This window comes from Calonectris borealis, chromosome 2 (genome assembly GCF_964195595.1).
Source record: "Calonectris borealis chromosome 2, bCalBor7.hap1.2, whole genome shotgun sequence".
NCBI lineage: Eukaryota > Metazoa > Chordata > Aves > Procellariiformes > Procellariidae > Calonectris > Calonectris borealis.
Genome location: NC_134313.1, coordinates 159188195 through 159206689, shown reverse-complemented (window position 1 = coordinate 159206689; position 18495 = coordinate 159188195). Strand labels below are relative to the sequence as shown.

The 18495-nt window shown below is 45.0% G+C and overlaps 1 protein-coding gene across 1 annotated transcript in view; it reads right to left on the bottom strand.

The window, feature by feature from the left end:
• Positions 1–1883: 1883 nt before the first annotated feature.
• Positions 1884–18495, bottom strand: part of ADARB2 (adenosine deaminase RNA specific B2 (inactive)) — a 315194-nt gene continuing 298582 nt past the window's right edge. Inside the window, exons 8-10 of the mRNA XM_075144105.1 lie at positions 11160–11341; positions 4944–5122; positions 1884–2138 (exon numbers count right to left, since the gene is read on the bottom strand). Of these exons, the coding sequence (XP_075000206.1) occupies positions 1962–2138; positions 4944–5122; positions 11160–11341 (538 nt within the window). The 3' untranslated portion in view covers positions 1884–1961. The remainder of the gene's footprint in view (positions 2139–4943; positions 5123–11159; positions 11342–18495) is intronic.

The following is an 18495-nucleotide window of genomic DNA, read 5'->3' as shown; positions in this document are numbered from 1 at the left end:
AGGGGAGAGCTTTGTTTTATCTAATTTAAAAATTCTAGTTTATCACAATTGTTTTTATACAAGACACTATAGATACATCTTGTAGTTTATAATCTAAAAATAAAATCTCATCAAAATACTGTAGCTATTCTATTGTGGGCATCAATAAACAATGTATTTACTGTATATGGCTCTCCAAACATGATAAACCCTATACAAAGAGCATCTATCTTTATTGATAGGAACAGTTTCCCGTGTAAAGGAAATTACATGGAAAAATATGAGCCTTGTGTTGTTTGAAAAGTAACTCAGCTTGACAGTTCTGAGAAAATACCAAGACAATTATCACAAATCAGTAGCAGCATGTTATATACAGATTTAAAGAGAATCACAGGAATAAAAAGAAAACAGTAGTTATATACCCGCAAATCCTGTCATTTAAAAAACCAAAAACTGAAAGAAATATACAGGGCATTTGAAGGTTGGTTCTGCAGTGGGACTATCAAAGCTCAGTTTTCCCATGACGGTATCTTCCGCATTCTGATGAAGTTTGGGATAGTTCAAAGATGAGATTATATCAGACCCAGCCACAGTTACGAAGAAAATATTTAACTGTTGGGTGCTACTCGCCTCCTAACCGAAAAACCCCACCTGCTTTTCAATCTGCAGATGAACATGGATAATAATAATAACAATACTTGGCATTTACACAGAGCTAGAATCTGAAAGCTCTTACGTTGAGTAAGACCTTACCCAAGCTTGTAGTTGCATCTGCTCCAATTATGTCAATTGGACTGCGTGGGGAGGTAAAACTCACTGCAAGAGTGACAGAATCTGGCTCACACCGTTGCATATTACCAGAGCACTTTGTTCCTGCCAAGTTCCTTAGTTGTGAAGCAGGTGAGTATTATTATCCCCATTTGACAGATGAAGAAACTGAGGCAGGAAAGAACCAAGTATCAAATGTGCTCTCTAGTTTGTGATGTCTTAGTCGTGGCTACCCAACCCAGATGTTTGGAGCAGCCTGAGCTCACACCTGCTTAATTTAGAGCTGTGGATGCTCACAAGCTTTGAAATCTGAGGCTCTGGGTCCTGGCTCCAGCCTGCCTGATTTTAGGCAGGTACCTGAAGCTCCAGAGTTGCCTCCATTGTCACACTGGTCTTCGCTGGCAGCCCCGCAGAGCTGTGCATCTCTGCAGGCAGTGCAGGGTTGAATCACCCTCTTGAAGAGCATCTGCATCCCGGCTGGTGTCTAACGGGCATGTGTGATGAACTGGGCCTGGATAATTACAATTTGCAGCGTGCAAAACTTATGGCCAGATTTGAAGATTTGGTGGGAAGTGGTTTGTCCAAGGCGTCAGGGGGAGTAAGTGTAAAAACCAAGCGAATCCTGACGCCCGGCTTTGTGCCCAAAGCCAGCAGTTGGAAAACAGAGTTTAAAAATGCTGCGTATCTTTGAGGTCCAAATTCTTTCTCACAGATTTAGGCAGCTAACAGGATGTTTTTTGCATAGAGGTTAAACATGGATGATTATGGATGCTCTGAGACCTGCTGTCATGCCTTGTGCCTGGGGTACTTCCACCTTTGCTCTCTATTTTCCATTATTCAGTGATGACTCTTGCACTGATTGTGTGAGGGGAAACAAACTCTATTTTGGCTCAGTCAGGTGGCCTGCTAACACCTCAAATCAGTAATAACCAACAGCAATAAACAATGAAAAGCAGAATCTTTGTGGGGGTGGCATTATAATTTGGGCAGGTACATTCTTGGGAAGGGATCATGAAAAAGCAGTTTTCTAAAGTCGAGTTCAGTGCATCGGACACATTTCTATTTACGTATTTCCAATACAGAATTAAAAGCAAATATTCCCATGGAGGTTACTATTAAATCTCAAACTGCTTCGATTCTCTCAGCGCACGCATCCTGCCTAGCCTTCTCTCCAGCTGATTTGATCCGGTCATGTAGCAAAGGTGTCAAAAGATTTATACAGTTAGTAGGAACTGATCTTGCTCCGGGGGTTTCTTCACCCAGGTGCCCAGACCGGCTTTCTGAAACGCTTTAAACAGCTGCTGCTTGACAGACTGGTACGTCTGAGCCACCAGCTTTGCCTCGCTGTACACTGATGGCATGTCTCCATGGCTTGGTATTCGTGTGCTCAGCTGCAGAACAAAAATCAGAGAAGGAGAAAAAAATAAAATATAATAAAAAAAAATCAACCGATGAGCCAAAAGAAACAGGAGGCTTCAGTAGCTGTATAATCTTCCTGTCTACATTTCATAAGCAACAAACAAACTATCACTGTGCTTTGTGTGTTTGCTTTTGGTTTAACAACAAAAAAAAAAGGGAAGCAACAAATGCCTGTGACATGGTTTCGAGCCATTGTGAAACCATGTGAAGAGCTTTGCCTTGGAGTGGGCATAGGCAGTAGCAAATCTTGGTGTATTTTACAAAGGCAAAAACTTACTTCTCAGTGAAGATGATTTTTAGGAAAAAAAAGAGAAAAAGTCCTTTATGGGGATCTTTAAAGAATGTGCTCAGTTTAGCCCATGAAGCGGAGCAGCTCAGTGCTTCCAAGTATGCCAAGAGACACGAGAAGGGGGGTCCCCTCCCACACTCTCCCTTTTTCCCTCTTTAATGTATCGTAAGAGATGCTGTGAAACCTGCCCAGGACAGGACAGAAATCAGGCGTCAAGATTCGTGCTGGTGCGGGAAAACGCCCACCGCCCGGGGCACACACGTGGGAGCAAGCACCCTTCGCTTCGCATAAGGACTAAATAAACAACCTCCTCTGACCTGCCCAAGTCTTAACTGTGCCGAACCAGCAGTGACATTATATAAAAGCTTTGACATTATATAAAAGAAACCTGAAGTCTGGAAAATGCCTTAGAGCAAGCAGACGGGTGAAAGTCCAACACTTACAAGCCAGGGAAATAGCACCCTACAGGAAAAGGCACCCTCAAAACTTGGCCTTGGAGAGCAAGTGACACTGTTTTCTTTCTCTCTAAAAAGGAGAGATGCTGAAAGACAGATTAAAGGAAAAGATGAATGCACAGCCTGAAATGAGCTGCTCCGGTCCGGGTGGCACCAGCACACCGCGGGGTGCAGCAAGGGCGGGTGATGCTGCCAGCCCGGGCGTCAATGGGCCACAAACTGGCCTGGCTGGCGGTGGCTCCCCTCCAGCTGCTCCTTTGTTACCCAGAGGTGGACACCGATGGCATCATCAAACGCTTCATTTTGTCAAAAGCAAAGTGCCCTGCTCTGCCATGAGTTACTCCCTCCTGATCACCCCAACCCCATCCCTAGTGCCAGCCGGGTGCAGTCCAGCTCTCCTGGCCATAGTCCTGGCCATAGCCTGCCCCGGGGCCCAACTTGTCCCAGGTTTTGTTCCCATGAGGATCCCTCCTTTTGGGGGCAGCAGGAGCGCTTCTCGCCCCTCTTCCCATGCCACCTGCTGTGCAAGAAATAGGTTGGGACCTGTGCCACTGAACTGGGCGTGAAGCCCAGGCTCGTCCCTTCTGCTGCCTCTGGGCTCAGGGTCCCTGCTAGGACAGGTCATGCCACTGCCTGGGCTGGAATGAGTCCCACCAGCCTCCTTCCCTGCGGTCTCCTGCAGAGCAGAACCACCACTTTGGGCTTGTCCTCATACCTCCCCACTCTTCCTGTCCCTTTGCCTTCCCAAATGACTTCATTGGTGGAATTGGCTCCAGACTTCCCTGCCATCACTCTGCCTTGTTCTTTTCCACTCGTTTCCCAGTAGTAAAAAGGTTTTGGCACTTCATAAAATACTTTTTTTCTTGTCCTCATCTTCTCCCACTCTACATGGACTGCAGGACAATTCTTGACAAGCCTCCTTATAGCAAATTAATATTCTAGCAGTGAAAGTATAGGCGGGCTGAAGAGACACTCTGCATTTTCCCTGCTGCTCCTCCTGGAAGTGGTGGGATCAGGCTCACCACCCTGGTATCTGTGTCCTCCTCTCCCCCAGCACCTCCTTGAAGGATCAGGCAAGAGGAGAAATGGTGACTCCAGAACCAGGAATAATTAGAGGAAGATTTCCTTATTCCACATCAAGCTTCTTCCTATATATCCTACATAAGTTCCACCTATGTAGTTTTTGGCCATCCATCTGTCCTGCCACTGACTCCTGTCTGTGGGAAGTGAAGTACGAGGGCAGGTTGACTTCGGTGCCATTTCAAATAAGGGGAGTCCATGGCCATCTTCCTTAGAGAAAGCAGGGCTGTCAAGGGGTGGTGGCCATTTTAATCAAGTATAACTTGTAGTTTTAATGTCATTAAATTGTACTGCTGCTGAGTGTAATGAAATCGGAGAGCTTTCAGCACCCCACTGCTCGCCCTGTGAGGAGCAGCTGTATTGTTGTATGGATTTATGAGCACATCTGGGAGAGTGGGGAAGAGGAGGGGAGTGGGCAACGCATAGCACCTGCTTTAGTCAGCTAACTTGGGTGAGATTGGGAGCGGTTTATGTTGGGCGTCTAAACCCCTGTGGAACAATGAAGTGAGGTAGATGCCTCCAAGGCGATGAGAAATACTTCCCTCAGGCCTCTAAGACTTAGTGAATTGAATACTCCCCTTAGAGTCAAAGGGATACTTGGGGTGAGATGTGTAAAAAATTACCCAGTTGTGCTTGTATGGACATTTTAACACTCTCTTGGCTTTTGACTGCTCATCTGAGCATGTTTCCATTGCCAAGGACAGCCAGAACACCCATCTCCCCTCCAAACCCACGTGGGTTTCTGCCCTTGGCTTTCTCTGGACTCTCAGCTCCCATAGCTGACTCCGCAGGCTCTCAGCTTCTGATCCTCTCCCAGGCCCTACCAGGAGGAACACAGGGCACCTATGGAGCCTGTAGCTTCATCATGAGATTGCTAAAACAGGGTTGACTCTGGGGCAAGGACTAGCCCACCTAGGGCTGGTGGCAGCATCCTGTCAGTGCATCAGACCTACCTTGCCATGAAGCTTTGCCCACCGAGTGAATAACACGTGCTTGCAGAGCCGTGAGGGACTCCCGCAGGTCCTCTTCCCTGTCGTGGCGTTGATAACCTCCAGGTCGGTGTTCCCCACAATCCAGTTCACACTGAAGCTGGGAGATTTTCCGGGCTGCCGAGCATCAGCATGGCTAACCCCTGGCAGGAGAAAAGGACACCAGTAACATCCAGCGCTCAAAACTTTGAGAGGCTGCTAACGTGGTGGGTTGTTGTGACACATGAGACCTCCTTGAGTCAACACGCTGACATTGTGCACTGCACATGCTGTTGTCACCATCAGTTAAATGTTACCAGTCTGAGTACCTTAGAGAGACATAATTTAGCAATTCCTATAGATCTTTTTCCACCTTGCAGGCAAACCTTTTGTTAGCCTGAGGAAAGCCATTAGATTGTAGCACGTGGTATTGACAGCAGTGTTACGGTTGCTGAGTGAAATCTTTCAGAAAGGCTTTAATGGGATAACTGGTCTTTAAAAGGAACTAAGCAGCAAAGTGCTTTTGCCATGAGTTCCTCCAGGTGAGGGTTCCATGGTCCAGTGTATTTATCTGCCATTAATTGCTGGGGCCTTTGCTGTGACGGGAACTCTGGATTGTAGGGGGTACAAATGGGGGATAAGAAAATACAAAACATACATTTCATCATTACAGTTTACTAGATCCAAGTTAATAATGATCCTGTAGACATCACAGAGCTACACAGAAAACTCTTGCTCCCCACCTTGTGTCTGCCTGCAAGATTCCTACCCTGTATGGGTGCAACAATCTCTTCAAGAGCTAGCTAGTGTCCTAATGGCAATATTTTGGATATCTTTAAGTGGAATGCATCTTATTTAATTTTAGACAGCTACAACGAAGATGTTTTTGGTCACCTGGTGTGACTGCATGACCTTTGTGTCATTCACATGGCCAGTTTTGGACATATGAATCATATACTGGAGTCCACTGCCTACATGGAAAGACATGGTCCTGTTGGATCGGGTCCAGAGGAGGGCCACAAAAATGATCAGGGGGATGGAACACCTCTCCTGTGAAGAAAGGCTGAGAGAGTCGGGGTTGTTCAGCCTGGAGAAGAGAAGGCTCCAGGGATATCTTATTGCAGCCTTTCAGTACTCAAAGGGGGCTTATAAGAAAGATGGGGACAAACATTTTAGCAAGGCCTGTTGCGATAGGACAAGTGGGAATGGTTTTAAACTAAAAGAGGGTAGATTTAGGCTAGATATAAGGAAGAAATTTTTCACAATGAAGGTGGTGAAACCCTGGCATAGGTTGCCCAGAGAGGTGGTAGATGCCCTATCCCTGGAAACATTCAAGGTCAGGTTGGACGGGGCTCTGAGCAACCTGATCTAGTTGTAGATGTCCCTGCCCATGGCATGGGGATTGGACAGGATGACCTTTAAAGGTCCCTTCCAATCCAAACTCTCCTATGATTCTTTGATTCTATGGGTGAGATCTGCCTTGGCTCTAAATGCAGATCAGGGCTGCAAGGTCATGTGTGGGTTTGTACATGAGAGAGAGTTATTTTTAATCAGGTAAATTCCTGTCTCTTCTTAACCATTTAGTGTAGTTCAACCTTTCCATGACTCCTGTCGCTTTCTCATTTCTTGTACCTGAAACCTGGGAAGGATCAGTCTTTGCAAGGAAATAAGAGGAACAAAGCAAGTGGTTGGTTTATTTTCCAGCACAAGATAAATGCAACAAAGTGAGCTCTGCCTTGCCCTGCTCATTAGTGCTTTTGGGAGCAAAGAATCAACACTGGGAGCTTCCAAGACTGGAAAAGACAGAGTGACCTGAAGCAGTTTGAATATTTTGGAAAAGGTGGGCATTGGATGATGTGTCTGGATCCAACTGTTGAGTCCCTCTCTACTAATTTGCTGTGTGGGCCACTAGCCTGCAAACCTGGACAACAAACACCACTGTGGTGAGCAGGCAGGTGGGGACCGTGCTGGTGGGCAGGGGCTGCCTGGCACAGCCTCCCCGGCACAGGCCGGTGCCAGGGCTGGATCTCCGTTTCCAAACGGCAGCTCCCGCTGGAGTCCCTGCCTGCAGCAGCTCCAGCAACAGCTCATGGTTTGCACAGCTTGATGGGGACCTGCTTTCATTGCTCCTGGGTGGACAGCAACAGAGAAAGGTCCTTTGCATCTTCTGCTGAAGGGTTTCAAAGAAATTTTGCAGAGAGGGAGAAGTACTGATATAGGCTGTTCACAGAGGAGGAGATTAAAGAAGAGAGATCAAAGCCCATCCTTTCCAAAGTGCACACCATAAGGATCTGCTGATCTCAGGCAGAACAGGAGGAGATGGGAGCTAGTGGGAACCCGGCATCCATCGCGGCATTTAAACATGCTGAGCTTGGTAAGTCCCTGAACGAGACCAGGGAGAGGTGGAGGGCTGTGCAGGGTCAGCCCTGGCAGAGACGCTGGCTCTGCAGGCAGCTTCTGCCTCCTGCCTGGGGCCTCTCAGCATCGTGGGAAGCAATGTTGGTGAGGGACACGCTCCTCCTCCTTCCAGTGTGATGCCCTCTGCCCTGGGAGGGAGCTGCAAAAGCCAGATGGGACTGAGCACACACAGAGAGAGGAAGGTGGCCATTGAAGGGGAAAAATTACACGGCACAACGACTTTGTATCGGTGGCAGAGCTGGAACTGCAGAAATCATCTCAGTCACTGGGACTGAACTCGCTACCATGTGTAGAAGAGAATTACTGCTAAGTCATAACCTCACCCAGGATTTGTAAACACATTCATGTCGTATTAATACCTCTTTCAATTCCCCCCCCCGCCCCCCGAGATAACGGATCAGTCTGCATCTAAAGCTCCAGTTCACCTAGGCAACAGGATATAAACTGAGAGCTTGAAAATCAGATAGCTCTCCGGTGCTATTTGAACGCCTTTATACAGAACAAGATGCAATCAGATCAAAATCAGCTCTTTGACACTATGCACCACTTTCTGTCGAGATAGCACCCAAAAGCTTAGAGGACTTGAGTGCAAAAACATAATAGCAAACACCCTGCCATGCAAAGTTGCCACAGGGCACTAAATAAATAAAAATGTTGTGAAAACACTGACCAGAAGAAAAGAAGAAAAGGCTGCACGGAGTACAGAGCAGGCTGTGGGTGCCCATGAGATGGGGGCTGTACACCCTTGCCCAGCCTGGGACTTCCCTTTGCTCTCAGTGGGCTACCTTGAGAGCCAAGATCTTGCCCCAGAGCCTGGAAAACGCTCTGTGCTGGTTTGGCTTTCATGTTTTCTCTTCCCCGCTAACGTATATAAGTACACGTGTTTAGGTAAGTAGAAGATATTTTCACATCATTTTCCAAATGCAAGAGAAGAGGCTTTAAAGAAAAAAAATGAGACTCATGACAGATGCAAATATAGAGCCTAGATATATTCTCCAATTGTTGTTTTTGATGCTTTTTAAACACTTTTTTTCATGTTTTTCTTTTGACAAATAATTGTTCTGATTTTATTTGAAAGGTAACACCCAAATAATCTAGATAATTTTCTCTCCTTTATGTAAAATATCCTCCTTAAAACCGACACAACAAAGAGTACAATAGGAGACCTGGCCCCAGTAGAAACTGGAAGGAAAAGAAAAGTCTATGTACAAATAATATGAATTTGAGTATTATGGGATATGAACCGAACTCTGTCCTCATTCTCCTCTCTCTCCTAGCAAAACGTCATGCCTCTTCAGGATACCCTTTAGAATGGCCTCAATCTTAAGAGAACAGGAAATAAAAATGACACAGGGCTTTTCTTTCTTCTAAAAAATACACCCAAGAGTAATCCCAGTGAATGAGTAGATTTCCGTCTGGCTGGGATTGGTGTGAGTGGAAAACCTCACTGATTATTCTTCTGTGGGGCCAAGGTGCTATCTCAGGATATCTCATCACACACCATGACTCTCCTCTCCATTGAAATGTTTGTGTCATAATTGGCATCCTTATAACTGAAGGACTGCTGCAATTTGAAGTCCCTGGCTGGCCTGATCTCCGAGGCGAGCGTGGGAGGTGGAGTTGCCTGTCTGAGGCTGCTGAGGTTTGGTCTCTAATGCATTCGGTACGGCTTTTGCTAGGTGCCCATCTCCTTAGTCACTGGGTATGCTGTCGGCACAGTTTTCCAGGTAAGAGAAATGCAGCAAAAGCCTCAGCAATGTAAGCTTTAAGCAGTATTGGCTCCCTGGGATTTGTGGGGGAGAGAAGATTACAAATAATGGCTTTAGAGACAAAAACAATATAGACAGAGAGAGACAGATTCCTCCCACTCCTTCTCCTGGGCTGAAGAAAACCCACAAACACAACCAAAAGCAAAGTGAAAGCTTTTTCAAACAGAAGTCTCCAGGAAGGAGAAAGCCAGCCATGAAACATGCAGATATTTAAAGTGACACAAGGGCCCCTCTGATGGATTTCTAACTCCCTTGAAATCTCTGGCAATGACTCTTGGACATAAATACGCACTTGGGCCAAGTATGGGCCATTACTTTTACTCCTCAAGGCCAACCCAGCAAAGCAATAGCTGTTCTATGGCTAAATCTCTTATTAAATCACTTACTGTGTTTTCAATCCTTCAGCAATTCAAGTGGGTTTCCCTGTACATGCTGCAGACACAGTGAAAGTGGGTGTGCCTTTGATCTTAATGTATGGGTGGACTTATAATGAGTTAGGGCTGGCACAGGATGAGATCCACTTCCCCAGCGGGAGATGCAGAGGCTTCTGGTAGACAGGGATGTGTTGCCAAAATAACAGCCAGGTTTGGGAAATCGGGAGAGTTTTCCTGACCAGCCGTGAGCCCTTTCCTCCCTCCCACGATGTGGTGTGGGAAGGAAGAGTGGACTGAGTCATGCCGATGCTGGACCAGGGCAGGAGGGACAGGAGGGGACATAGGGTGGGGGAGGAGTGTGGAGCACAGTTTCCTGCATACCTGCACTGCACAGTCGTTGGCTAGCTGCGCTGAAGAGTTAAAAAATGGAAATAAGCTGTCCTTATCATAAGGATAAGCCTTTTGACCTACTCACCTCATAACATACACATGCACATTACACTTGCCAGATGTACTAAACCACACAGAACCTGAGAATTTCCCCAGTGGCTAAACTATCACTTCTGCCTCAGCCAAACTAATTTTGTCACAAGGACATATCAAAAAAAAAAAGGAAATAGAAAAAAGGGATAAAACAGCACTCTCCTGACTGAGGAACCTAGAGGACTTTGAAAGGCAATGGTGTACTCCACTAAAGCGTCCTGACTTCCCAACTCTGTAACCTGACATCGTATTGGTGTCTCAGGCAATCCTCCTGAAGAACAATTAGCAGAGACTACGAGTAAAATAATAGTCCTGTGCAGAACTGGTGGCCGTTAGCACTCACATGCCTCGTGAGGATCTGAAGGCATTCAAGACTTTTTGGGATTTTGCTGGAATGAGGCTGGACAGCTGCTGCCTGGCTGGGGGTTAAGGAAGTGGGAGTCAGGAGGATGGAGAAGAAAGGACCAGAGACTTGGGGCAGGGACAGGGGCTAGGAAGGAGAAGCAGTTGCAGTGAGAGTAGCCCAAAAGATAGCTGGAAACCACGGAGATGCTCACACGACAGGCAGCAGCCTCGTCAGACGGCAGCAATGCCTCCCTGAGGTCTGCTGAACAGGCAGGGTCTCCTGCATGAACGAACAGCCCTTTTCTTATGGCCACCTGCTCCAAACATGACGGCTAGTAAGTGGTGAGGGAGCAGGGGCTCCGAGTAAGGGGCACTGGTGGCGGGGCTGCATGCATAGCGCCAGAGATGTGAGGGCTGGTGCTCCTGACTCCGCACATTCGTGCGTTCGCTGGGGGAGGGAGAGCGGGACGGGAGAGAGTTAAACCTAAAATTTACTGAAAACTTCCTCCCTAGTTTTTAGAAATCTTTTACTTAGTCATGCACTTTTTTCCACGTTGAGCATTCTTTGTACAGTGTTTGTTTTCCTGGTCAGCTTATATCCACTGCTGATCTTTTTTGTGGTCACTGCATATGAAAAAGGAACTGGATTTAAATGCATCATTTTCTTCATTCTACAAATTCATATTCTGCAGGAAAAAAAGAAGGCATGAGCTAATGGTTTACTTACAAACCAGTAAACTTGCCTGTTGGTGACCAGCACAATTAGCGATGGGAGAGGGGATCATTTGTCTTGCAGGCAGGTGTTTGCTTACCACTGAGAAGCAGCTGATTGCACCGGTATGAAGCTGGCAGCTGACCAATGTCTTCTATTCTATGGCTCATTACCCGGGAAAGGTGACCAGTGTGACAGAGGCTTCCCACAATGATGCTGTGCAAGTACATGGGTTCGATGAAGGAGCTGAGGAGAGCACCTTGGAGCCCAAGGATGTTCCATCTGGAAAAGAAATTCAGGAGCAATAAAACACATGGGTGGAGGAATGGCCACAAGAGAGCTGCTCGGGGAAAATCAGCAAAGACCAGCACATGAGTCGGAGGGATGAGGGATGAAACTATTCCTATCCCTGTCTTATGATGCAGGAAGCGCTGTTGGGTTATTATATACCTGTGGACTGACTCCCCCTCTACGATGGTTTTAGATTACTGTGAGGCCACTGACTTAGGGGACGTATTTCTGTCTTATGTTATTACAAACAGAGGCCTCCTGTTGAGAGCTATTCTCTATAAAAGCATTTTGTGCTTGATGAACATTCATTTAGCATGTCTTTAGCAGAACTTCAATTTTTTTCTGCATCTATAATTTTATGCTTACAATGGTAGAGCTAAAATGAGTGCTTTTGTTATTCTACCTTTATTTACCGTTTGTCATACATTACTACCATCCCCTAGCTATACAGCCAAGAGAACATGTGACTTGGGTGGCCAAAATTCCCACAAAATTGTTGTGAATAACACAGGCTGACATTTCCTTGTGCAAATGATCATGCAGGTATGAAGAACCAAAGAATAAGAATCAAATTCTGGTCCTGAAGAGCTACAGTTTTAGGCAATTTATTTGTAACCGATAGTTTGACCTGCTCTGAAGTGTTCAGAGTGACTGATATGTCTCACCCCGTTGCTGTCTTAAAGGTGCAACAGAGTGATGGTGGAACCTTGGGGCCCTCAATCTGTTAATGACTGTCAGCTCCATACTCCTGCTGTTGGATTAGTTGCCAGAACTGTTCTGCATTTTCATATTCTATGAATTTTTACATCATGCTAGGCACAAATATGACAGGATGCTCGCTCTAAATTCTTCAGGGGACAGGTAATTGGTTAAAAAGTGGAAAAATTAAAAAAGGGAAAGAAGTCATGATGCAGTTGTCTTCTTGGCAAACCTATTTAGCTCAGCCCATCTAACAAGAAGTTGTTCCCCACCACACAAACGCTAATATGCTCTCTTACACTTGGGTAATATTTTTATATAAGTCAAACGCTGTCAATCTGTTTGAATAGTTTTGAGTTCAGGAGTTCACATTGAAAACGCTTCAGAAAATGTAGTTTGGGAGAGTGTCTTTTGGCTCATTAAAAAACAAAACACCGGCAACATTTGGAACTCCGTAGCTGACTGAAGGAAAGGGTAAGAGGTGCCTGCTATTTAAGGCAGCATCCAGTGGCTGCCATGCTAAATAATGTGTTTAAAGCACAATCTCCATCAGCAGCAAGCATTATGTAGCTAATTTCTTACATCATTGTTCTTTTCATTAATTAACATTTCTCAACCGTTAGTGCAATTATTGCAGTGCCTCCATGCTGTATGTCTCTTTTCATGATTAATAAGGAGTCATTATATTTCCCTTTCCTGAAGCAGTCAATTAACACGGAATACTTTCCATTAATTACTGAATGTTTAAAACCAGCATGCTGTACCTGGAGAGCAATCTGCTCTAGGAACCTGTGACACCAATTGCTTTAAAAAGTTCTCTTTAAATTTTATTCCAAAAACACAAGCAATTTAGCTGGCTATATTAATTTGCCTCCGAAGCAGGGCTGTGAATGAGAAACATCTTTTAATCTCATGCAAGAAAAGGCAGCCATCTGGCTGCTGAGGATTTCAGAGTCAGACTCTCCCTGTCTCCCTCTGTAAACGCAGGTCATTAAAGTAATGTGTTCATCTACATAAAACTCAAATGGAATATAAAAGGTAATATTTATATACAAACAATTTAGTCCCACAATTTAAACAGTCATTGGTTTTATGAAACATTTACTTTAGTAGATCAGATTTGCATAACTTCATTTGGGAAAAAAAAAGTGTGGTCATTCCTGCAAATAACATCACTTTTAAAGGAAAGAACTAGCTGCCTCTTTGAGTAAATATCTTATCATGATGCAAAATTAATAATGTAAGCTTAAGAAATAGAACTGAGTTTAGCTGACAGTACTATGATTCTGACCAGCTTCTAAGGTGAATAAAAAAATTAGACAGTGATATCTTTGTCCAGATGGAAACTTGTAGGATATCAGTGTTGTTTTCAGCATTTGACATTTCTTTAAAAAAAACCTTCTGTATTTGATTGAAGGAGAGAAAGCAGCTAAACAGAAAAACAACGTATGTTCAACAATATTTGAATTTTAACAATATGCACATCACAAGAAATCATCTGAGCTTTATTTACCAAAATAGGGGATTGTGTTCAGATCATAAATTACAAGGTAATAATGATTATTTAATTTAAATTCTTTGCAAGGAACGTGCCTTTTCTTTAGAGATATTTCTCTGCCTCATTCTGAACATGTTCATCCTAGTGTAAAAAAAGATTTGGATGTCAATGGAATTACATTATTGGAAATCATAGTATAAGCATGATCAGGTCATCGCTTCTGTATTGAAAGCATTTCATAAACATGAATTAATTCTCATAATGCTTCTGTGAGGTAAACCCCCATTTTTATATACCCTGGGGAATCAAGGCAGAAAGGCAGTAGGATTTGCTGAAGTCTGTTGTGTTATTCGGAGGCAGAGCTAAAGTCCATGGCTTCTGGGTACAGTAGCTGCTCCTTGAGACAACCCTGTTTTCCCATCCCAAAAGAAGACCCAGGCAGGTGTAGGGGGCAATGAAGCTTGTATATCAGCCACGGTGGGTTTTGACTTCAAGAAGCTACAAGACAAATTGGAAGGAGGGGCCAGCCCAAAAAAACAAGGGAGAAGAAACATAACACACAATACAGGGCACGAGAGCAAGCCATGCCTGATGGGTAGAAGGTGGTGTAAAAAGAGACTGTCCCAGAAGCGTCCTATGGTAGGAAGGACAGAGAAATCAGAAAAGGTGCTGACACCGAGAAAGCAATATTTGGTGGGGACTCTTGTGGAGTCTCCTTGAGCAACGCCAAGGCTGGTGTCCACATGGTGGTGGTGAAACAGGATGAGGGTGATGGCACTGTCACCTGCACACTGGCCACTTCCCGGTTTGACACAGCACTGTTTTGGCAGCATCCATTCAGAGAAGAGGGATGAAAAAGCAGAGAAGGAACTTTGCTTACAAGTCCAGCCTAGGTTCGGCAAAGTGTTTGGCCAGTTGTCTCATTCTGGAAAGCAGCCCCGAGCACGTACATGAGTCCCACTAAGTCCTAGGAAAAGAAGGGTCCTGTGCTGAGCTGGCCAAAATGAGACCTTTGTGCTGCTGCTCTTGTCCTTCAGAGCACAGAAAAGGCACGTTAATGATGGGGGGAATTTTCATTTACTCATTCTGCTTCTGCTCTGTGGATAAAAAGACCTACCTTGGAGGGCAGCCAGTTCAGTATTTTGCATAAACAATAGATTTAACTGACAAATATTTGGGGGAAGGTCTTTTATCTTGTGTATTGTTCATCCCTTGACCAACTCACATGGCTAATGTACTGACTCAGTCCTTTGAGATCTGAACATCTATGAGATTATTTGTAGGTAGAGGATAGGGAAGGATCTGTCTGAGCAACAGTGAAACTATCAATAAGGGTGTTCATTTTTGAAGGACCTAGTTCTCTGTAGCCTAATTTAGGTCCATGAAAGTAGCTGTGTTCCCATCTGTAACAAAGTGCTCTCTTCAAATGTAGCTTTTCAAAATAAAATTATTATTCAGAGCAATGCAGTGTTACATTTTGGGTCCTCAATATATCAAAGTGACTTTTCTCACTATGAGGAAATATGCTGGATCATTCTGAATTTTCCTAATTGTGCAAGATTTTAAGGGCTGTTTTCAAGGGCACGCATCTCTCTAATAACTTCTACGCTGTGCGCTTCGTAATAACCCTTCCAATAAGGTGAAAATCAACCCACTGCTCCCTTAGTCACAGATCTTATTTAAAAAACCCAGAATCTTCAGCAAGCAGGATCAATAAAACCAAATGTCTCCCCTTTTCACTTAAATATGGGAGCTTTTGATGCTTTAAATGGAAGGAAAGTATACCGTTCCTTTTGTTCAAACAGCAGATATTACTGCACTGTTTACAGAGACAAAATCCTGCGTCCAGTTTTCAATATAGATAATCCTTGAACAAATACATTTCTGCCTGTTTGTCAATCACGGAAATGCCAGCGATGAGCTGGGAGGCATCCCAGAGCAGGCAGCCTTTCTTTGATTAGACGCCGTGCTGCCGGACGCGGGGCGGGCTGGGGGCGAGCCCCGCAGAGCCCCCACCCAGCTCCCACGCTCCTGGCAGCCAGGGACCACCGGCGAGGTGTGCAGGGAAATGTGTCCCCAAGTCATGGCCACATCACAGCATCCACACCTGCATGCTGCAGCGTCATCTCACCACGTGAGTTGGCTGCGGCCCCTCCCTGGGACCAACAAAAACATGGATGATAAAAATACTGAGGAAGAGGCTTGGGGGCAAACCTGCGGGCGTGCAAAGAGCTGCAGCCTCGCTCAGGTCAGCACGTGGCTCCTCGCCCATTGCTGAGACGTGGTGTGACACCTGGAGCCCCTTTGCGGAGTATTTCCAGCATCGGTTTGCACATAGCATTACTCAAAGCCGAATGCTGACATGCTCCTGCCCTCAAAACCCTTCAAAACTGAGATGTGGAGAAATTTGCACGATGCTTCAAAACATCTCAGGGAACTGTGTCCACCTGCCATTGAAGCTTGATGAGACTGAAGTATCTCCTCGGGACTTTTGGAAACCTCGCCCATTAAAAAGCACTGCTGATGAATTTCAACACTTATTTTTTCTAAGGCTTTTTGTAAAAGATACTTTTTTTTTGTCATTATTAAGAGCTTTAAGTCTTACCCACTTGGCGTGTTGTTAACCTTCTGTACCACAGTTTCTATTACCAATATTTCCAGCTATGCTTCACACAATATAAATTGTTATTTGTGGTGGCCTATGCTCAGCAGAACACCTGTGGTGTTTCTATTTATACAACCATTTAGCTATTATTGGTTTGGAAACTGGAACTAGTGCATTAGGTTTTGATCGGTATTTTAGCAGTAGGTGGTTTGTGTATGTTTTCTGGAACTTACCTTGTGGTGAAAGATTGAAATTGAAATTCCAGTCACACAGAAAGGGGTTAAGAGAGAGAATTACAAATCATGTGCACAAATCATCTCTAATTGAAGATCTGGCTGTGTTAATTGATTTTCATTTACATTAATATGCAGCCTTTGAAGTAGCTTTTCTTAAGAGTTACCTTGTCAGGCTCAGTCTTCTGTTAACAATGGCTCTGGTCGACAGGCTAACACTAAAATAGATCTAAGAATGCCAGTTTCTAACCAACTTTTAGTCTTGCATTTTGATATGCTACATTTAAATACAGCTTAATGTGCTCAAACCATCTTGTAAAATGTTGCTTCAGACTCCCACTGCTAAATCCTGAAAGAGTGCCTTAAGACTACATTACCTTGCAATACTCTGAACATATTCTCAATAAAGATTCCTTCCTATTCTCTAGCTCGTGGGTCCAAATAATCCACAAACCTTAGCCATGGGACAAGAATAGACTGTCAATGCTGTAATGCAAAGTTTGGAGGTCCTTTGTTATTGTTTGTGTCATTTTACAGGTGAGGTATAATTTAGATGTTAAGGTCTTATTTAACCGCTGGGCTTAATGTCACTGTTTTTGTGACATACGAGGAAGTGGGTGACCATTAACCTGATGGCAAGAAAATACACAGTCTTTTAAAGGTGACCTTTTGAGAAGCAGTAGTAAGAAAACAATTTTAAGGCCAGAGCTTACAAAATAAACACTGAATTCTGGCTTTTATTTGATGTATAAAGACAGTGTTTATGAGGACTGTTCCCTCCAAACCCTGCACCCAAGCCTGCACCCTGCAAGAGGAGCTGCAGATGCCCACTTCTGAAAGAGGACAAGTGTCACAGCTCATACATTTACAAGTATGTCTGTACACTGTTAGTGAGTGTAGATGCAAGTTTGATGCATAGAAAGCTGGCATCTCTCCGAAGTAATACATCAGCTAGATATCCAGTGAGCATGAACATGCTCTACCCTGGCCACGGCTAAAGGTCTCCAGTCCCCTTGCTAAGGTCTATCAAGGAAGAAGGTCTTGGGGAAGAGAGGTGCACTGCACAACTCAGTCTCTAATAGGACACCCAGATAAGAACGAATTTTTTCAATAAACCTTAGTGTTGAGTGCTTGGATCAAGATCCTCAAAATAACTTGCACACGCATGGCAGTGGAGATGATGTGACGACATAGGACCTGGGAACGCCTGTTTATTCTATGGGTCTGCTGTGCTGTGGAACGCTGTGGTGGCCTCCTGCACGTGCTCCCAGCACTATTGCAATTCTCTGCCAAACCACAGGCAATGACAATCATTAAACCTTTCTGTGCAGCTATCCGGGGGCGGGGGGGGAACGCCCTGTTATTTTGGATTGGTTGACGCTGGGAGAAATAATTTCTCTAGTTTCTCTGCATGGAAGAAGGGACTCAGGTGCTGGTGATGAGACGTATAAACCTGGTGAGTTCAGAGCACAGAACAGGAAACTTTATACAGAAGGGAGGACAGGCGGTACGTGTTGTCAAACCTGGTGCATGGCGGGGATGAGCCATGGTGGAAGGAGGCTGGCCTGAAGCTCAGACAGTGTTTCCATGAATCACAGGGCAAACCTTATGGAAGGGAAGGAGGTTTCTGTACTCTGTGGCAGACTCTGACTTTCCCCTAGAAGTCTATCCAGAGGAACTTGAGTAAGAGAAGTGCATGGTTATTTAATATTTTGTCCAGTCTTTCATATTTCTTCTATTGTAGGAATAAGGAGTAGAGACATTTGGAAATTCTTATTTATATATGCATGCATTTGACTGTGTGAACTATCACCTCCAAATCTGGCATACACATACACACTTTGTGTGCTGTGGGAAGCCAGCAGTGTTGTGCAGGGGAGAGGAGAGGCTCAGTGCTGGGCTGGCTTTGAGCACCTGAAGACCATGTCACTGAAGGGGACACAAACAGAGAGCTGGTATCCCTGAGGGCCCACGGCTCCAAAGGGCAGCTGCAAAAGCTCACCCCCACAGCCAGTGGGAACCTGAGCACCTCTCAGTCCTCACTGGTGTGAACATTTCTCAGGGTCCGAGACAGAATTTAGTGCTGAACCTTCCTACTGTTTGGTCATTG